Source organism: Brassica rapa, chromosome A02 (genome assembly GCF_000309985.2).
Source record: "Brassica rapa cultivar Chiifu-401-42 chromosome A02, CAAS_Brap_v3.01, whole genome shotgun sequence".
Lineage (NCBI taxonomy): Eukaryota > Viridiplantae > Streptophyta > Magnoliopsida > Brassicales > Brassicaceae > Brassica > Brassica rapa.
This window is the reverse complement of record NC_024796.2, coordinates 1,989,003-2,010,187: the sequence shown is the minus strand read 5'-3', so window position 1 is coordinate 2,010,187 and position 21,185 is coordinate 1,989,003. Positions and strand designations below refer to the sequence as shown.

General features: G+C 39.3%; 5 protein-coding genes across 5 annotated transcripts; 2 read left to right on the top strand and 3 right to left on the bottom strand.

The window, feature by feature from the left end:
• Window positions 1-3,715: 3,715 nt before the first annotated feature.
• Window positions 3,716-5,118, top strand: LOC103850793 (NADH dehydrogenase [ubiquinone] iron-sulfur protein 7, mitochondrial). The gene is made up of 2 exons (XM_009127581.3): window positions 3,716-4,195; window positions 4,695-5,118. The coding sequence occupies exons 1-2, from the start codon at window positions 3,777-3,779 to the stop codon at window positions 4,927-4,929; spliced, it is 654 nt and encodes a 217-aa protein (XP_009125829.1). The 5' UTR covers window positions 3,716-3,776; the 3' UTR covers window positions 4,930-5,118.
• A 103-nt stretch (window positions 5,119-5,221) lies between these two features.
• On the bottom strand, window positions 5,222-6,852 carry LOC103850792 (50S ribosomal protein L19-1, chloroplastic). Its single transcript, XM_009127580.3, has 5 exons — window positions 6,384-6,852; window positions 6,036-6,179; window positions 5,869-5,955; window positions 5,618-5,751; window positions 5,222-5,534 (listed from the first exon to the last, which is right to left on the bottom strand). Exons 1-5 carry the CDS (start codon window positions 6,600-6,602, stop codon window positions 5,429-5,431), a joined length of 690 nt encoding a protein of 229 aa, XP_009125828.1. The 5' UTR covers window positions 6,603-6,852; the 3' UTR covers window positions 5,222-5,428.
• Window positions 6,853-8,023: 1,171 nt separating this feature from the next.
• LOC103850790 (probable E3 ubiquitin-protein ligase ARI7) lies at window positions 8,024-12,769 on the top strand. Its single transcript, XM_009127578.2, has one exon. It carries the CDS (start codon window positions 10,687-10,689, stop codon window positions 12,343-12,345), a length of 1,659 nt encoding a protein of 552 aa, XP_009125826.1. The 5' UTR covers window positions 8,024-10,686; the 3' UTR covers window positions 12,346-12,769.
• LOC103850791 (clathrin interactor EPSIN 1) lies at window positions 12,587-16,129 on the bottom strand. Its single transcript, XM_009127579.3, has 11 exons — window positions 15,872-16,129; window positions 15,703-15,754; window positions 15,324-15,403; window positions 15,139-15,217; window positions 14,971-15,054; window positions 14,719-14,864; window positions 14,413-14,631; window positions 14,161-14,303; window positions 13,887-14,077; window positions 13,331-13,721; window positions 12,587-13,082 (listed from the first exon to the last, which is right to left on the bottom strand). The coding sequence occupies exons 1-11, from the start codon at window positions 15,910-15,912 to the stop codon at window positions 12,835-12,837; spliced, it is 1,674 nt and encodes a 557-aa protein (XP_009125827.1). The 5' UTR covers window positions 15,913-16,129; the 3' UTR covers window positions 12,587-12,834.
• Window positions 16,130-16,517: 388 nt separating this feature from the next.
• LOC103850789 (NADP-dependent malic enzyme 2) lies at window positions 16,518-20,457 on the bottom strand. Its single transcript, XM_009127577.3, has 15 exons — window positions 20,181-20,457; window positions 19,963-20,083; window positions 19,494-19,568; window positions 19,262-19,413; window positions 19,002-19,173; window positions 18,738-18,905; window positions 18,444-18,527; window positions 18,216-18,362; window positions 17,987-18,139; window positions 17,814-17,903; window positions 17,641-17,718; window positions 17,449-17,523; window positions 17,145-17,235; window positions 16,908-17,036; window positions 16,518-16,807 (listed from the first exon to the last, which is right to left on the bottom strand). Exons 1-15 carry the CDS (start codon window positions 20,321-20,323, stop codon window positions 16,719-16,721), a joined length of 1,767 nt encoding a protein of 588 aa, XP_009125825.1. The 5' UTR covers window positions 20,324-20,457; the 3' UTR covers window positions 16,518-16,718.
• Between the last annotated feature and the right edge of the window lie 728 nt (window positions 20,458-21,185).

The window sequence follows — 21,185 nt, the reverse complement described above, 5'->3', positions numbered from 1 at the left end:
TAACGTTCATTGATTTATCATGTATCAACTTCGATGGTTGTATAAGTAATGAAAAGTCGATGGAATATTCTAAATCATAGTGTGTTGTACGCTTGTGACATTTTACATATATGTGTTTCACATTGTATGATTGATTGCAAGCAACAACTCAGTCGCATTTGAGTTTGTTTAATTTAATATCTAGAGATCAACAGGGAGATGAATCCAAAAGGAACAGCGCAATAGGTACCGAATAAACGTACCTACTTAGTATCCTTTGTTGAGTAACGATCACATATTAGTACCATTACATTCTTGGCGTTTTATCACCAGCTTTTGTATTTATATAGAATTATTTTTCATCCTATGTTTTTCATGGAAATATTTTAATGATTAACCCACCAACCACATTTCTTAATCTTTACATTCAGGATACCATTTTAGCAAATATATACCCCCCCCCCCCCCCCCCCCCCCCCCCCCCCCCCCCCCCCCCCCCCCCACCCGGGGTAAGACTTGAACATTTGGTGTCGTTGAAATAATGATTTGAAGTATTGTATAAAAAACTAATGAATCTAGTAAATTTATTTCGATCCGACGTTCACATTATGGCTACTGATCACAAAAACTATAATTAAAAGGCAGTTTCCTTGCTGCCTATGATATAATTTCCGTGATCAACTTTTTATTTAAAACAGAGGGGAAACTTCTGATCTCTTTAATTTAAGACTGTATACTTATTTTAGTGAAACCATGCAGTGGTTGTTTGATGAAAATGTTTCCCTAATTTTTGATTAAATGAGGGCACGTGTGACGCAATTACTCAGCTTTAAAGCTTAGCTTAAGATTTGGTTAATAAAAATAATAAACTATTGTGTTGATGTCTCCATCTCGCCACCATCACTCATCAATCTAATAGTCTAATACTATACGGACCTTGTGATTATATAGATATGCATATGCCTAAATTCACGAATCTTTGCCGACAACATTTTATGTAGTATATAGATATACGTCCACATGCAGAAAGAAGCATACTGTTTTATAGTAACATTGTGTACTCAAATACACAAAGCAATATAAATAAACCAGTACTATCCATATTCAAAACTTACATTTGTTTTGTCTTTTTTACATTATCTAGCGACATTTCTTTGCTTTTAATCCAATTCATTACATCATGGCTATTAGCTTACGTTACATGCATGGAAGTTGTTGCAAAGCTTAACTACGTGTCCATTTGTAGAAACTTCCCTTATTTCAAGTTTAAAGATAAATAAATTTAAAACATTCCAACAACAATACAATTTGAGAACATTCCTGGGATAGTTTTTTTTATGATCGTTGACGATAACGAGTTACTCTAGTTGTTTGTAAATACTAAATAGTGGTTATGGTTCGTACAAAGAAATATCAAAGAACCAATTTGGACACCTCATGTCATCATCAACGTATACTTTTCACAACTAAAGCAACAGCATCTTTGAAAATTTGAATATATAATTGCAGGGGCCGGCTCAAACATCCTATAGGTCTCTAGGGCAAAAAAAAAAGACTATTTTTTTTTTTTCCTCAAATTGAAATTATATTGATCACATGGGCCTAGCCCACGGCCGAAACCCAAATTCACCAGCTTACAACCCACAAAACCCAAATAAGAGATGGGCATAAAAAAAACGGCTGAAGCCCAAAAAAGAAACATGGTCCAAGGCCCATAAACGCTACACCGGGCTTGCTCTGGACGCGCGGAAAGGAGGCGGAGCAGAACACGTGTAAGAATCTGGCTCATCCGCCCGCCACGTGTCACCCGCCTCAACTTCGTCGCCCCATCCTCGCACAGCCACCGACGCTTTCCACCATCACAACTTTTCGCCGGAACTCCGAGCCTACAGAGCCTCCGCGCCATCGGGCTTCTGCGACGCCTTGTCTTCCCGTCGGAGAGTTCAATTGTTGAACGAGATCTCTTCCGCCTATGAACCACCGGAAACTCTAGACAAGCACGACGAGAACCACCGTTAACCTCCTCTTCAAACAAACGTAACCGTCGCCGGAGATCTTCCTCTTCTTGAGATCTCAACCGCTGCGACCCACGGGTCCAAATCTGATCCACGACCCACCTCAACCTTCAAAAACTCGAAACCGTCACCTCAACCCAAAAGACCTGGGATTCCACAACGGCAGCGCGGAGCTTTGTTAGCCTCCACCCTCCGTGACCAAAAGCCGGCGAAAAAGGAGCTGATTGAGCCTCCTCTTCCCGGAAGCTAGAGCGGCGTCGGTAGAACTGAGAGAGCCTCCACCCTACCCCGCGACAAGACCGGCGATGATGGATCTAGGTTAACCTCCATCTCCCGGGTAGAACGACTACAACATGCAAGCCGCTCCATCTCCACCGCAAGCCTTCAAAACGGCCGCGTCGTTACTCCAAAGCCGACTCTCTTCGGATGGGAAACCTCGGCGTCAGAGCTCCGACAAGGCAACCGTTGACGGATCTGTGAAGAGGAAGCGGTAAAGACCAAAAACCACGAAGGAAACAGAGCTCCGGCGACGGCACGGACGCTCACGCGCCGGCCGTACGCCGGAAAAGATCTCGCTTCTCTCTCTTCTCTCTCTTCCCTCTTAATCTTTTGTTACTCAGTAAAAAAAAAAAAAAAAAAAAGACTATTTAACATATAAATTATAAAAATACAATTTATATATTGTTGCTGCACATCAAATATCAAGTACTATTTTTAATTAAAAGCAAACACTAAAAAGCAGTTTTTTTTGTTACAAAATGTATATAAACATAATAAACATAGCCAAAACTAACCATGGACATTCGGTTATCGGTTTGTTTCAGGTTCGTTTCTTTCAGTTATAAATTATATCATAGCTATTCGAGTATCTATTTGGTTCCAGTTTGCTTCTTTCAGTTATAAATTATAGAGATCTAAATTATATCATAGATATTCAGATATTTATTTAGTTTTCGGTTCGGTTCCAGTTTTTCGGTTCTACATATATATGATTTACTGGAAAAATTGGTAAGATCCAAACCCGAAACTAACCTTGTTTTTTTATTCGGTTCTTCATTTCAATTTCGGATAAATGTAACTAATCCATTTCTAGTTCAGAAAAGAGCACACGAAGGCCCATTAACAGAGCAACGATAGAATGGCAAAGCCCATGAATCGTACTTAACGAACCACCTCTAGATCATATCGCAGCGCTCTAATCAATTTCCAGTTCTACCGGAAGCCAGGAAATTGAATTTGTCAGTCAAAAGACATCTTCTACACTTTTTATGCTGATTAACTATGATTTCACAAACTAATGAAAACATTACATTTACGCTTAATTATGATCTTTACATAAACCTTTTCAAAAATATTTTGCATGATTTGTTTTTTCTTTTCTAAAACTAGCTTTTATAAAAATATTTTCATAATATGCGTAAAATGAAAATTCAAATTAGTTTTTTTTGGGCTAAAAGGATGCTAATTGCTAACACTTAGAAAATGAATTTGTTATATTATCTCTGGACATTTATTAATTCAGCAGCATTCTTACATTCAATTTTTTTTGGTCTTTGAATGGATCATAAACATTCATATTTAAACTATATGATATTTGAAATAACTGATCCAAATATCTGAATGCTTTATATTCACTTTTGTTTATAGTATACAATAAAACCTGATTAATTACTGTAAAAAATTAAGAAAACATGTGAAAAGATTATAAATAATAGTTACCTCCACCTGTTCTTTAGTAAACGCTTTAAAGAGTTCACCTGGCCACCACAACTCCACGACAAAATGGCCATGCTTACGCGCAACGCCGCCACGCGCCTCCCTCTCCTCCTCCAATCTCAACGCGCCTCCGCCGCCGCCGTCTCTCACATCCACACATCCCTCCCGTCCCTCTCCCCCTCGACATCACCAACATCCTACACCCGTCCAGGTCCTCCTTCAACCTCCCCTACTCCGCCGGGACTCTCGAAGACGGCGGAGTTCGTGATCTCCAAGGTCGACGACCTCATGAACTGGGCTCGCAGGGGATCGATCTGGCCCATGACCTTCGGCCTCGCCTGCTGCGCCGTGGAGATGATGCACACCGGCGCCGCTCGCTACGATCTCGATCGGTTCGGTATCATCTTTAGGCCGAGTCCGCGTCAATCGGATTGTATGATTGTCGCCGGGACGCTTACGAACAAGATGGCTCCTGCTCTTCGCAAGTAAACGCCTCTCTTTTGAAAATCTCTGAATCGTGGTTGTTGAATTGATGATAGAATCGTGTAATTAGGGTTTCGTCATTTGGGATTGGTATCTGATTTAGGCTTCATTTAGTCTATGGCCATGTTCGTTTACCTATCACGCGACATGCGACCTGCGACTGATCGCAGGTCGCAGTTTGTTGTTCGTTTTCCTGTCGCGTAACCTGCGACATGCGCGATTGATCGCATGTCGCAGGTTGTTGTTCGTTTTGATGTCGCGCGATCACGACCAGTCGCGGGTTCCATTCCAGTCGGCCGAAAAAACAGCGACTAAAAATTAAGAAAATTTTGATCAGTCGCGCGACACGTAAACGAACGTAATCTTAGTCGTAGGTCAGGTCGACCCGTAAACGAACATGGCCTATGTGAATCGACTCAAATGTTTTTTTTTTTTTTATTAAAGCTGCTGTTCTTGTTTAATTTGAGTTCTAGTGTCTAATATATGGAAACAATGAGACAGGGTATATGATCAAATGCCGGAGCCAAGGTGGGTGATATCGATGGGAAGCTGCGCCAATGGAGGTGGATACTACCACTACTCCTACTCGGTGGTTCGAGGGTGTGACAGGATTGTGCCAGTGGACATTTACGTCCCTGGGTGCCCTCCGACCGCTGAGGCTTTGCTCTATGGACTCTTACAGCTTCAGAAGAAAATCAACAGGCGCAAGGATTTCTTGCATTGGTGGAACAAGTGATCAAAGCTTTAAAGTCTCATCCTTCTTCCAATGTGAAAGGGAGAGTTTTTTTTTCAGACAAAGGTTCGGGTAATAAAATGTGGATGTTTCAGTGCATGTTTCTTTGTGGAGATGTAAACGAGTGATTTTTTACAAGTTTTATGTGGATTCTTATTTATTTGATCTATTCACAAGCTCTTTGTTTCTCTCTCTTCTTTCGTTTAGAATGTTGTATTCATACCTTCTTGGTTAACACCAATAGTTGAAAGGGATTAACATATGGATGTTATTAGTATTTTGATAAAATGGTATGTTTTGAAGAAAAAAAAGAGATTAAATTTTTATGTTGTTTCAAAAATGGCACAACATTTGCTTTGTGGGGAACAATAGCTTATGGATTATTTAATACATTATACAGTCCAATATGTGAGTTAAGATCAAATCGTCACTAAAAAACCTCAAGACTTTAGTTTCCAGGAGAGTATAGGCAACTTTCTTTTATGATATGATGATGAAGGTGCTAATGCTTCTTGAGAGCGTTCATCTTGTCTCTGAGGTAATAAAGTTTGGCTCTTCTTACTCTCTTCTTGTCCAACACCTTAATCTCCCTCAGGTTTGGCGAATACCTGTCATCCACTTACATATCAGTTTTGCCTTTTGTGCATGCTATATCAGGCTCATAGTAAGTACAGTGTGAAAGTAGACTTACAAGGGAAACATGGATTCGACACCCACACCAGCCACAAGCCTTCTAATCCTAAAAGTGGAGTTAAGACCAGCATTACGCCTCGCTATGACAATGCCTTTTACGATTGAAACACGCCTCTTGTTCTCAGGCACTTCCTGTTTCAAACAACAAAGTTAAATGCACAAGTCTAAGTTATTTTGATCACATCCTCCCAAAAGAAAAAGAAGAAAATGCAGTCTGATATACATCTCTACGAGTTCGATAGTAGTTACCACTTTAAGCTGCACAATATACCCAGGCCTTATCTCTGGTATCTCTCTACGAGTTCTCACTTCCTCAACAGCCTCGTTGTCTACAATCTACAAAAGAATGCGGCTTTTGTAAACATGGCATTGGTTTATTACATCCCATGACCAATTGTCACAGTTACGAGATGTACCTGCATGATATGCTTGGCGGTTTTATCAAGCCGCTTGAACTTGATTCTCGGAGGCACATCAGGAGCCGACACAACAGGGAATCCTTGAGGAACAGAATCTCCAATGGTTGAAAAGCACCTCGACGAATACGTAAAGCATTGTTTCTGCCAAACACGTGCCACAATCACCATCACATCTCAAACACGGAGAAGCCTAATCGTACTCATTAGTATTCAGAAAGATCAACCCAAGAGTAAAGCTTCCGTCTTTAACTAAACATTGGCAACTACTCATTAGTATTCAGAAAGATCAACCCACGAGAAAAGCTTTCGTTTTTTTTAGCACTAAAACAGAGAGAAGTGGCTTACAGGTACTGGGGAAGAGAAAGAAGCCGCCTTTGTCAACGAGCTGATGAGATATGAATCGAAAGCTCTGGTGTAAGGGAAAGGATCAGACCCTGCTAGCTTCCTAGATTCATTTTCAGACCAGCTTGGAGAAGAAGAAGAAGTGAAACGAAGAAGAGTGTTGGAGATGGAGAAACGGTTCCTCTGAAGCAACCTTGTACTGCTACTACAAATCGATTGCATTTTCTCCGATCTAATGCCTCCAAAGTCTGTTAAGGTTTGGCCCAGAGATTGGCGGAGTTTGAGCTCAAACAAAACCCTCGCTTCTTCTTCTTCCTCCTCCTCCAGGGTTCTACTATTCTTTTATGATAATTTGCATATGAACCCCTGATGTTTTATACTTACAACAAATAAGCCCTTTCTTTTTTTTCTTTTTCTTTTTTTCGTGTCCTGCCTTTTTGTGTAATTAACATAAAGAGTGATCAGATAGATTTTGTTCTTTTCTTCACTTGAATTATATTATGATAGAAATTTTATCTACTAGTAAAATGTTTAACTGATGTCATCTTTGGATTATGAATGAATAATCCTCATATACCAATTTGATGCGACTGTGTGTGTAACCAAATAGAACCTGTGTTGACAAAGAATAAAAACCTGTGGACTACTGTTGTGTCTTAATCATCCGTTGTTTGAAAAAAAAACATATGCGCTTTAACGGGTTTCTTTTGTATAAATCTCTAAACTCCATTTTCCTTTTGACTCCTTTGCATGTTCCCTTGTCATTTTTTTGCCTTCTCGTTTCATTTTAGCCAGGATTAGGCATTGAATAGCTTAGCAATCAAGCAGCATTTCAATTAATTTTCGGTCTGGAACAATTCGATTTAGAACTCGTCGGATAATAATAAACCTGATGTGTAACCGTAAGCATAATAAATAATTAAGCAGAAAACAAGAAAGACAAATCTGAGAAACCATCCATAAATAAATAGAATCATAATCAAAAACACAGTCTAGGAGTCACAAAGCCACACAATATATATCCTTCACAATGATATGAAGGTAAATAAAGTAAAAGAAGAGAGTGAGATCTATATCCCATGGAAAATTTTCAAAAACCTATCTCTGTACGAATCTCCATCACACAGACTTAGATCCTAAGAGCAGATCCCAAAACAAGAGCCGCTACGGCCGCAACACCAGCTGACACGATCGACGGCGAGAACGCACCAGATCCAGAAGTAGGACTCGGAGCAGGCGCCTCAACCTGAGCCGAAGCGACGGTAGCGACGACGGAGACAATCACCGCGACGAGAGCAACAACGGTAGCCTTAGAGATCGCCATTTCTAGGGTTTTAGTTTGATTCGAGAGATGATGCTTAAGTGTTTTTTTTAGAATGATTGCGATGAGGAGGGGTTTATATAAAGAGGACGGGCAGACGCGGAGCTGCCCGGTTTAAGCTGACCGGGTTTTAATTTACAGCTGGGGATAATGATCATCGACGGCTGGTATTCTCCCACGTGTTAGCTCAGATCTCAGACAGGCTATCTCTCTCTCCGTCACGGCGCCGTTGGGGAAGATATTTATTCTGCAGCTGGTTTGCCGTCTTTGTAACGCTCATCGAGGCGCGTGTACCAAGAAAGACACAACGGTCGATGAGACTGTTTGTTTTTGGCGCGTGAAGAATATTTGATGAGCTGTCTTTTTTTTATTTTATTTCTGTTGTGACGCGGTTCCGTGAAGGAAACTGCCAAGATGCGCAGACTTGTTGATGGCACATGGTGGAATGGAGCTAATAGCTTTTTATGAAATACGTTAATTTCTTCAAGGGATCGTTGATTTTTTCGATTAATAGTCTTTTATGGTTGGTGAACGAACTAAGTAAAGATAGGTTTCAAGATTTAGAAGTAATAGGCATATTAATCGTGAAATAACCAAGAATTCAAAGGAATGATGTTGAAAATCATTATAAATTAGGAAGGTGTGGAAATACTGGAAAGCAAAATGCTAATCACTGATTTATTTGATATGATTTTGAAGGTTTATGCATGTACTTACTACTTAGTTTACTTGAATTATTATGCTGTTAACAATGAATTTCTATAATTAAAATACCATTTTAATGAAAACAGCATCAGAAACATTTTTTTCAGTGTATGTTTTTAATAAATAATTAAATACTGTATATGAACAACTTTTTCAATGTCTGGTTAATAGTCTGATGGGTTTTGTGGAATTTGCATTACTATATTCTTTCGTGTTTTCCAATTGTAATAAACATTAGCCTTGCAAAACTTTTTAAACCACTATAATGAATTGCCCATGAAGAATTAACTTTATTGAACTTTTTATAAAGGAATATAAGACAGATGGTAGACGTTGGCAGGCTCTTGAGGGTTTCGAGAAGTTTCCAACAGTTGTAAAAGTCTGTCTACACCTGGCTGTGTTTTGTTCCCATTCAAATAAGGAAAAGAACTTGGTCGGTAAGCAATTTACCAACTTCTTAAAACCATATGTCGGTTTATTTGTTTCGGAATCATATTCTCAGAATCTCAGCATACGAATAGATTCAATAGAAATGTGCCACCTTAAACATCAGCATTGTTTAGACCCAAAGGTTTAAGAGTTGAGGAGTGATCAGAGCAATCAATAATCGTGATAAATCACACACAAGACAATATTTTGTACAAAATGAAACTGAGATTCGATACAAAGTAGTTGTATATAATAAAATTTGGAATCGATCTCCAGCTCCCAATATAACTCTGCATGGTGATCCTTGTTCTATTGTCTACGGGTTTATGATAAAATCTTTAGTTTTTTTTATAAAAAATTCTAATTTAAGCATCAGGCTTAACCTTAGGAACCCACACGTTGATCTATACACAAGTTTTTATTTTGACGTATAAATGTATATACAGTACCTAAGACTATCCTGCTGTGCAAGTGTGCAACGTACGTCATCTCTTATATCTATAATTTCTTCCGAACTAGTGCACTAGTACAAAGACAAACAACATCACATCCATTTCATGATCTCTATTTGATTTTAAGAGGTTCCGAGACAATACGCTCTAACTCAAAATACCAAATTATTGGGAGCTATATGCAGCAAAGGCTCCAAAGCACTAGGAGCAAACTTCCTCGCAAAGATATAACACAAGGAAATGTAATTAACGACTATGTACGATCAGTTTCCTCCATCAAAGATTTTTTTCAAAGAACTTCTCCGTAATGTTCCATCGCCCAAACATAGCCGGGTGGGGACCGTCCCTAGACCAGTCCACACGTCAAGCTTCGGTTAGCCACCACCACTGTCTTATTAATTGTCAACATGGTCGGGAGATAATGCTCGTCCACATAGCAAACAAACCTACAAAACTATTTGAATTTTGGGTAAAACAATGTGTCTTTGACAATGGTAGCTGCGAGGTCCCGTCTTATTTCAAACCATTTAGACCCTTTTCGCCGTTTGGTGATGGGAACTTCAGGGTTGATGTTCTCGTTGTAGCGGCCTCGGCCGATAGGTTAAGGGTCACAAACGCACCCATGAAGCTGGGTTTGATTGGCTTAAGTAGCAAATTATGCATCAAAACAGCAAGAGGTTGTATCCAATTTACATAAACCTTTCGTCCTCCTCACGGCATGACAAAAAAGTAGAAGTAACCGTGGTTACTACACTTAGTATTCCAGTATATTCAGAGCATGCCCATCCATGAAATACCCATATGTGGTATCTCGAACAAAACAAATAATAATATTAAAATGTAATATGGTGTTTGATTATTTTTTTATTTATAAAGAAAAACAAAATCAATCAGGGATTGCCATGTGTGAGATGAATATGGTAAGTTTATCTCAAAGTTTTTTAAATAAAATATTTTGACACTCTTTCTCCTTTTTCTTTTTAAAAAAATCTGATCAAAATTTAATTGTAAGAACCCTATCGAGATATTCGATTGGGAATTTGGGATGCTCATATAAACTCAAAAACAATAGTGGAAACACAATAGTGATTTATGCGAAGAGATAAGCTATTCTATTTACTAAAGAGAAAAGGAAAGAGTTAGAGATATTTATAGATATTGGGAGCAGCTATGAATATTTATAGATATTTTCCTTTTTACCATCTCAAAACTATAACTTACTAATACAAAAAAATGTAAAAACAAAGAAAAGGAAAAGGGCCGAATTAATAAACTCTTAATAGAAAGAGGAAAATCGTGATGGAAAATATCTTTAAATACAGGAGACTCAAATAATGTTACAAACATATATTTGATTACAAGGCTTCGTCTTTTAAACGAGTTCCAAGTTTCTCCCATCATGTACTCCGATAATGACATGCTCGATGCCTACGATGAGGAATCGGGAGAGTATGATCTTTACAGCGACGTTGATGATGAACACGACCCCCATGGTGGTGAAGACGATTCCGATTACATTCTTGAGGAAGTCGTGGACGATTCTATAACTCATGGCTCTCAGATTAATTACGTCGTACTCAAGGAAGAAGACATCCGGAAACGACAGGAGGATGATATCAAACAACTCTCTACGGTCCTCTCCATAACCAACGCAGAAGCTAGCGTTCTCCTTCTCCACTACCGCTGGAACGTTAGTAAACTTACTGACGAATGGTTTGCCGACGAAGAGAAAGTTCGGAGAACTGTTGGCGTATTGGAGGGAGGAGGAGGATCTGTTGTTATTGGAAATCATCGAAAAGTTAAATGCGGAATATGCTTTGACAAATTTCGTCGTAAAAAGATTGTACCCGTAGTGTGCGGTCATACATTCTGTTCTACATGCTGGAACGGTTACATCACCACAGCAATCAACGACGGCTCGGGATGCTTGATGCAAAAGTGTCCCGAGCCGTCTTGTCACATTGCTATCGGCCGTGACCTGGTAGAGAAGGTGGTTTCTGAGGAAGACCTGAGGAAATACGATCGGTATTTTCTCAGGTCTTATATCGAAGAAAGTAAGAAGATGAAGTGGTGCCCCGCTCCCGGATGTGAGGGCGCGGTCGATTTTTCCTCGAGCGGGACGGGTATTAACTACGATGTTTTGTGCTCGTGCTCGCATAGATTCTGCTGGAACTGCAACGAAGACGCTCACAGCCCCGTGGACTGCGACATGGTTTCGCAGTGGATAATCAAGAACAGCGCGGAAGCGGAGAATACCACGTGGATACTTGCTAACTCGAAGGCTTGCCCCAAGTGCAAGCGGCCGATCGAGAAGAACCACGGATGCATGCACATGACGTGCGGTCAGCCTTGCAAGCATCAGTTTTGTTGGCTTTGTCTCGGCGCGTGGAAAGATCACGGGGGACGCACGGGCGGATTTTATGCGTGCAACAAGTACGAGGAGGATAAGAAAGAAGGACTGTACGATGACTCTGAGAAGAAGCGGCAGATGGCGAAGAGCTCGCTGGAGAGGTACACTCATTACTACGAACGATGGGCGAGCAATGAAAAGTCGAGGGGGAAGGCTTTTGGAGATCTACAGGTCTTCTTAACGGAGAAGATTGCGAAGCTTAGTGTGGTTCAGTGCATACCGGAGACTCAGCTGACGTTCATCACAGATGCGTGGCTTCAGATCATCGAATGCAGACGGGTGCTGAAATGGACGTATGCGTATGGGTATTATCTACCTGAATCTGAGCGTGAGAAGCGGTGTTTCTTCGAGTATGTGCAAGGGGAGGCCGAGTCTGGTTTGGAGAGGCTCCACAAATGCGTTGAGACAGAGGCGGAGGTGTTTCAGGATGCTGAAGAGCGGTCGGAACTAGGCTTTACCGCTTTCCGGGAGAAATTAAGTAATTTGACCAGCGTGACGAAGAGACACTTTGAAACTCTGGTGAAAGCTCTGGAGAATGGTCTCTCTGATGTCGAGTCTCAAGCGGCTTGCACCAAAGAAACAGAATCATTCAAAAGAGAAATAAAAAGCAAAGAAACAAAGTCTAAAAAAAGGCGACGTGAGAGGTAAAAGGAAGTTACGTTGTTCTGCTAATATTCTCAATTTGTCTACACACGTTTTGTACTAAACGACCCTGGTGACTATTTTTTATGAATTTTTTTGGAGTATTATGAATTTGTGAGTAGGAATGAGCCAACCAAAAATGTGTAAGGTACGATTAGTGTTACAATCATTGAGAATGATAGTGTTCATGTGAGATACATTTTTTTATTATTAGATAGTAGAATCATAAAACAAAGCTGGGAGTCTCTTCTGATTAAAGGTCACACAGGATAGATATATTCTCCATAGAGTCGAATGAAACACATAACTTGTCGTTCTATGAACAATAGAAAATTCAAACCAACAAATAATACTCTCTTCTCTCATTTAAAACGCAAGCCACCGAACAGATTTGTCCCATCAATCAAGAGCAAGAACAACAAACTCTCATTAAGAATAAAAACATTGATTTCCAGTATGAATGTAGAAAGCAAACCTGATAAACCCCAGGGAAATTTACTGCTTAAAGCCTCCAGTTTGGTACCTTTGGTTACTGAGGCTGGAGAAGAAATCATCTGAGATTTCAGGTGTTTGTTGTTGTTGTTGTTGCTGCTGCTGCTGTGCACTGTATAGTCCGGTTTTACCGAGCCCGGATCCTGCGCCCATGGACCACCCTGAGTAGTAGGCAGCAGCAGATGCCTTGTTTCCATCGTCATTGCTCAAACCACCCACAACCCCGACATCAGCAAGGGAAGCTTTTTTGGCTGATTACACGGAAATTAAATTAGTCAGATCCAAAACAGAGCTTAGAAAGCAAAACCCGACCATATTATTTGTTCCGACACAAGCAACATGATACTGGAAGAAGCTCTATGCGAGCAAAAAAAAAAAGGGGTTTGTTAAGTTAAATGTATTTGATTAACCATGCCTTTTGGGTTTTATCTGCATTAACCATATCATTTAAGAAATAAACTTATCAGATTCAAAACATAAAGGGTAAGCTTTGACTTACGAGCAGTAATATTGAGATCAATTAGTCCACGGCTCAGCGAATCTGCCCATATTCCAGATTTCACCTGGAAAGGATCCTTCTTTTGAAACTGCTGTGGTTTCGAGTCAGCCAAAGACTGCAGGTTTGTTGTGTTTGTTGCACTCCCATGCACAACTGGGGCCTGTGAAGCGGAGTGAGAAGTGAAGGCACCAAAAGGATCCGATCCATCAAAGTTTTCCATAGGAACTGCAGCAAATGGGTCAACAATGTTTGGAGTGGTCATAGATTCAGGTTTAGGAATCTTGGCTTCTGGGGGTGCAACTGGTTCAGTGGATGCAAAAAGGTCAACCGTCGGAGGAGGTGGAGTAACTGTGACAGAAGGTTGAGATGCAAAGAAGAGATCAACTTCTTCCTGTAGAAACAGCCATGCGGAAACGTATCAGTCTATGATTCAACAAGACTAGTCACTGTAAGGTGTAATGAATTAACAGTACAATCACGTGAATGGACACCAAATCATGGAAAAGTTTCAATTGTTAAAAGCTGTATAGTTGCTTGAATGAAAGAAGTCACCCACCTGTTTCTGCGACCCAAAATCTGTTCCCTGAGCAGAGGCTGATACAAAAGTTGCATCAGCAAACAAGTCCGTCTCTTGAAACTTGCCGTTGTTGTTGTTGGAAGATGTTTCAGTTGGTCCAGAATCCATGAAGTCACCCATCAGATCTGCTCCAAAAAGGTCCACTTGGTTGGCACTCCCCGCGGAAGGCTCTGCAGAAATGAAAAACCATGTCTTAACGCTTGTGTGCTGTAAATTTACCAAAGAAACTTTAACTCCAATTAAAGAAGCATACTCTTGCTAGACGTTCCACGTGGGTCAAAATCATCAAAATCATCATCGTTGTTTGAAGGAGCTGCAGATGCATGTGAAGGTATGGCACTATGTTTGCCAGAGCCGGGAGACTTTTTTCCACTGGATAGACTATCCTGGTCCGTACTGCACATTCAGAATCAATTTGCTCAGCGTCAGAAAATAAACCTTCTCTCAAATTGAAGATATACACAAAATCAATACATCAGCAAATCAATGAGGGTTGAGACAAAACCTGCCATAGCGTGAAAAACTTTTCTTCGAAGTGTAGCTTTGCTCATCACTCTTAACACCGCCGCGCCTTGACTTTTGAAAAGACTCGTAGTCGTCCTTGTCTTCTCTGGAATCCCTATCTCTGTAGCTGTCATAATTGCTTGAACCACTACCACCACCAAACGAAGCTGAAGCTGAACCAGACTTATATGTTATTCCTGTTGATGAGAGGCCAACGTACCTAATTTAAGACAGCAAAGCCGATTCAGACAAACATAAAAAGAGGAACGGGAAACTAGTTAAATTCACTTTGCATAAAAAAACTGACTTGTTACGATTGGCTGTTGCTTTGTCTCTGATTTGAGAGATCTTCTCCTTGTTATTCAAGAGAGCAACTATGTTCTCCGCCTTCTTTCTCACATTGATCCCCACATCTTTCCCATTCGGTTCAACATACTCAAAACTCGTGAGTGACTACATCAATAACAAAATCACAAACAAAGATCATGTCAGTAGAAAACCACAAGGTTCCACCACAGGAAAACGACTTATAAATGTATAAGAAGAAAAATAAACTGACAGAGATTTGGTAAGTATGCTCAATAATCTCATCAACTGCTCGTTCTGATCCGTTTGAAACCAGATACTCAATAACAGACAATGCCTGTACACAAAACAAAAAAAACTCAGGTTACACCAAAACTGTAATCTTCCAAATCTTGCAGGAAACCGTCAAGAAGAATCTCACCTTGTAAACATATCTCCAATCCTTGCCAGTCTCACTCAGTCTAGTCCACAAAACACTCATAACCATCTGGCACTCCGAGCTTAACATAACAAAAACGTACAAAGGTAATCAATATATAATCAAAAAACTCTTTCAAAAACTTGAATGTGAAGTAAAAAAAAAGTGAATCGTTTTATAGAATTTACAATTTCTTAGTGGCCTGTGCAATCTCGGCCAACGCAGTACCATGCGGACCCCAAGGCTCATTATCCGTAGCATCCAAAACCTGTAGCCATATGTTTATAAAACATTACCACAAACTCGAGATGAACAAACTGATTACGAAGAAACGGTTAAACAAACTGATACTACTACACATTAGCGTTCAAAAAGATCAAATCTGAAGCTCAACTTTGTAATCCATTGAATCGGAAACTCGACTGATCTAATATTATCAACTATAAACACACTTCCACCATCAAATAACAAATCTAGCTCGACTGATCAGGATTAGCTATATATTCACGAAATCGCGATCAAATCACGCAAGCAACATGTAGATAACGAATCAAACGAGCTCTTCACCTTTTGCTCCATCTCCGGAACCTTCAGAACTTTGAGATTCACCTCCCTCTTTCTGTAAAACCAAAAAATTAATCGAAGATATCAACAAACGATCTACGGATTTGAATCGAAATCGAAATCGAAATCTAAGGATTATAGATAGATAGATAGATAGAAGGAGGAAACTCACATCTCTCGAACCGTTTGATCGAAGACCTTCATGAAATCCATCTCGAATTCGCGATAATGGTATGAACGAAAGGAAAACGAGATCCTGCGGAAAAGAAATGGTGCGAGGAGAAGTGTAGATCTGATCAGGGATGATGATGGCTCGTCTTTTTTGTTTTTTTTTCCTAAATCGATTTTTGTGGCGTAATTTAATTTTCTTAAAAGCGTCAAAATAACTCCTGGGTGGGTAATCGGACCTGGCCCGTATCCGATGGGAAATATCCGAAACTCGTGCGTAGTGGCGCTGCTAGTTTTGGGCCAGACTTGTTTTGTTTTTTTCTTCCAGTGGATGATCGTTTGGTGAAGATCATTCTTTTCTTTATAGTTGGTACATTTTTTTACAAAGAAAGGTTTGAGCTCTTGACTATTATTCTTACAACGTTTTAACTATTAGTCCCTCAACTTTTTTTCTCTTTCGATTTTTCCCTGAATTAATATATTTCGACCAAAAACACTAGATGGGGGGGGGGGGGGGAGGGGGGGGGGGGGGGGGGGGTTAAAGGTTTAAGCTAAGGACTCATCAGCCATAACTTACAAAAGAATCCAAGACAACATTAATACAAAGTTTGATTGTGTGAGTTGTGAAAATGTAGATTTTGAGACAATTATTATTATTGGAAAATTTTAAATTATTATTGATCACACAAGAAGCAAGGACAAAAGGAGTTGAGTAGTACTCAAAACATATCATAATGTAGAAGAAGTGGAAAACAAAACAAACAGCAATAACAGTTAAGCAAATCTCTCAGGAACTAATAAATGTTTGTGAATACAATAAGAATCTTGAGGTTTCTTTGACAAAACTTCTTTTAACGGTAGTTTCTGTAGACAGGGCTGTACATGCAGCTCTCTGCAAACTTCACCAGATCTTTTGGACGTGGCAGGTTCGATGCCAATCCTATACACCACAAGAACAAAAAATATATCATCAACACCCAGTTTCTTTGATAAAGTCAAAGACAGTTTCATTAACGAGTGTAAATGAATAGAGAACTAACCAAGCTCATAGGTTTTGGCGGCAACACTGGCTGCAATGTTAGCAGAGATCTCTCTGATGTTTGAGAATGGCGGGTAGATCAAACCGTTGGCGAAATTCTCTTCTGTGACTTGAGCGGCCAATGCTTCAGCTGTTAATTCGACAGAGTGATAGAGACCAGTTAGAACGAGTTTTATTGCGATCTACTTCTATGGTATATAGTGCACAGAAAATGTTAAAGTAAGTGATGTATACTTACAGGCTGCAAGGAGCATGTCATCACGGACACGAATGGCACCGGACATGATCAAACCAAGACCCAGACCAGGGAAAATGTAACAGTTGTTTGCCTGTGGAAGTTAAGTAGAGTATAAGCATTCAGGTTGTCTCACAGAAACACAAATTGATCAGCGAAAAATAATGTTCTAAAAATCGGTTTAGGCGGCAAATCGGATCTAAACAAAACATTTTTTTCAAAATCGGTCTATCCCCTATAAAGGATTTAATCACCGCCTAGCGATTTTTTTGAAAATTGGAGAAAACAATATGGAAATAGCACAAACCTGGCCAGGGAAGTAAGTTTTGCCATCATACTCAACAGGATCAAACGGGCTTCCACTTCCAAAGATTGCACGACCCTATTTTTTAAGCATAAATTATGATCAGAAACATGAGAGACGGTTCAATGCAAACTACATTTTGTTATAATCAGGACATGAATCAATTTCAGATATATGAGAGAAGAATGAATATACCTTGGTCCATGTGTAAGCCTGTTCTGCGGTACACTCAGCTTGAGAAGTAGGGTTTGAGAGAGCAAGAATCAACGGTGTCTATAAAAGCCAACACCAATACCAGTATTAGCAACAATTGCATTAATATCTTTTTATGAGAGAGAGAGAGCAAAGAGTAATAACAAGAAAGAAACCTCGTTGTTGGTAGCCATGGCCTCAACAACTTCCTGTGTGAAAGTTTGACCCACACCAGAGGTTCCAATGAGAACTGTTGGCTTGATTGCCTGTTTTGACAAAAGATTCAACAAAGATTTAATAAAACAAAAAGCCTAACATCAAGAGAGTTAAAGATTAGTTCATTGCTTACATTCACAGCACCAATGAGGTTCTTGACAGGTTCGTGCTCATGGGCCCATGGCTGCTTAAAGTGCTGAAGCGATTCTTTGCGCGAACTAACGATCAGTCCCTTGGAGTCCACGAGCCAAATCTTCTTACGTGTCTCATCAATAGGAGCTCCAGTCTACAAAACAAGAACGATAAGATCAATCACATATTCTTAGCTAAAAAAAACAGAACAAATGTAAGAAACTTCTTACCTCTTTAGAGATCTTAAGAGCAATTAGCTCAGCAATACCGGTTCCAGCCTCTCCGGCACCCAAGAACAAGAAGGTATGGTCAGCAAGGCTTTTACCAAGCACTTTCTGAGCAGCAATAAGCCCAGCAAGCACCACTGATGCAGTACCCTGCCAATTAATCAAAAACGATAAATAGAATTAGCTCTCTGACACTTGAACCCAAAATGTAAAGAAAGAGATCAATCTTACCTGGATATCGTCGTTGAAGACTAGATGACTCGTGCTGTACTTAGACAGAAGGTCAAATGCATTGTGATTCGCAAAATCTTCAAACTGAAAAATGAAGAATATGTATTGTGTTATAAACAGAACATCAACAACTCTAACAAAAAAAAATCATAGCAGAAGTATATCTTTGAAAATGTAAAAAAAATATATCTAATAAAAATGTATTGAAAATTTTTAAAATATTTTTTTTTCTAAAATATATATCATTTTGAAACGGAGAGAGTATTTGTTAGAAGAAGTGATCATATGGCTCACCTGTACCAACACTTTCTCTCCATAGTTCTGCTTCACAGCACACATGAACTCATGTAGAAACTCTGCATATTCCTGGCCAGTTGCTCTCCGCTGTTTAAGGCCAATGTAGAACTCATCATTCAGCAACTTCTCGTTGTTTGTACCCACATCAATGGTGATTGGAAGGCACTGCATTTAAAACCCAGGTTTTGCGTTTAAGATCACACACAACTATAGAATAATACTAAGGCACAAAATATTGCAGCTTGTTGTTTAAGTGCTTACAGCTGATGGACGGATTCCTCCCAAAGCTGTGTAAAGAGAAAGCTTCCCCACTGGAATTCCCATTCCCTGGCAACCAAGATCTCCCAGACCGAGAATGCGCTCACCATCAGTAACAACGATAACTTGGATCCCTCTCTGAGGCCAGTTCTTCAACACTTCAAGAATCCTTCCCCTACAGAACATACATTCAGTTTAGTATCTCTATGAAAACAAAATGGAAGTGATCTGGTTAATAGAGAGAGTGATTAATGATAACATACTTCTCTTTCAAGCTGATGTAGAGACCCTGTGGCTTCCTGAAAATGCTACCATACTTCTGGCAAGCCTCACCAACTGTTGGCGTGTACACAACTGGAAGCAACTCCTCGACGTTATCAATCAGAAGCTTGTAGAACAACCTCTCGTTCCTTTCCTGAAAGATTCAGATACATGAGCTACAAATCTTTTGGACACATATTATCTACTACTAAACATTTGGGAACAATGAATCACCTGAAGATCCATGAGGGCCATGTAACGCTGTAGAGGAACAGTGTACTGGCGCAGATTGTGCATCAGCTTCCTCTCCTAATAAAAAAAATAACAAAACCACAAGTTAACACACAAACAAACCCAAAATCAAAGTTAGTTGTTTTTTGCAATGTTCAAAAAATTGCTAGGAGCTTAGATGACTAGTGACTAGGCTGATTATTCGGAATTTAAGGGAGGTCTAGACCTTAACATATATTGATATTTATTATTTTAATGAATTATAAAAATTACATATATAAAAAAATTAGACAAATTTATAGATTTGCATTAACACTATCGCTTGATTAAATAGATAATAACTAATTTAGATCGATTTAAACTAATTTAATCAATTTAGAACTGTTTAAACCAATTTGAATAAACAGTTTCGGCTATAATCGACTGATTTTAAGAACATTGCTTTTTTGTATATAAATCACACGAAAGTCACCTGAACTTCCTGGCTTAGGACAACAGGGGGAAGAAGACCAGTTAAGTAATGAGCATCTCTCTCTTTGTCAGTAAAAGCAAGTCCCTTGTTGTATCTCGGGTCACGCATCAACGAGTATCCACTGGAAAACAGAGTTTCATTTTCCCCACAAATTAAGTTTCTTTAAAATCTATTTCATAATAAGATTATAATGAAGGTCGTAATGATGAATGGTTAACCTGGCGACAGAGGAAACCCAAGGAGTAACGAGCTGATCCAGGGTGGCTAGATCCTCACCGTACACGTCGGAGATCCCACCTCCTAGGCCGGATCTGTTGTCGGAAACAACGTCGCATGGTACTTCAGCTGGAGTACTTCCCATATCGAATTTGCAAGCTTTAAGGAGAAAATTGATGAGCTTTGATAAATATATTGGTTGATTGATATTTGTAATGAATGATGAAACTCAGAAGAGGAGGATCGTGTGCTTATATAGGCTGAGGAAGATGACCATTTTCTAATTAGAAGTATGAAAAGTCGTTAAGAAAGTCAAAATGAGAAGAACGTGGACGGAGCATCCTCCTTCGTGTAGGTCCCTCTCTTCTTCCATTACCTCTTTTTATGTCTGTTACTCTTGTTGTAATACTTTTTTATGTCGTTTATTTATTTAAACAACTGCACTAAAATCAAATTCAATTTAGGCTGATGATAACTGCAAGTGGGTTTGTGCATTTCTGATTTTCTGATTTTCTGGTATGTTTAGTGAAATAGAGTATGCAGATTACATATAGTTCAATTCATTATGTGATTAAACTTTGTAAGATGTGGAATTTCATTTCTCAAAAAAAAAAATTATAATATAGATTGAGAAAATAAAAGTAGTGTCCATTAAGATAATATGAATTCTGTCTCTGTAAATAAATCAAATTAGTGGTCCTTGATAGGGATCTATCTTTGTAATGGGATGAACAAAAGTGGCAAAACGTAATGATAGAATATGAATGAGGCTTTTGTAAACTTGGTGCTATTATACAATTCTAAATTGTTTAAATAAATGGTCCGTTTCCCTTTTATTTTATTGGATATAATTTGATGTGTAAAACAAATGATAATAATTGCATTGAGTGACAATTCGGAAAAGAATAATTCATTATTGTATATTTGAGTATATGCCTCAAAGGATCAAATTTGGCAGCCGGACCATCTTCATTGATTGGGATCATATTATTCTTCTTTGTGAACAA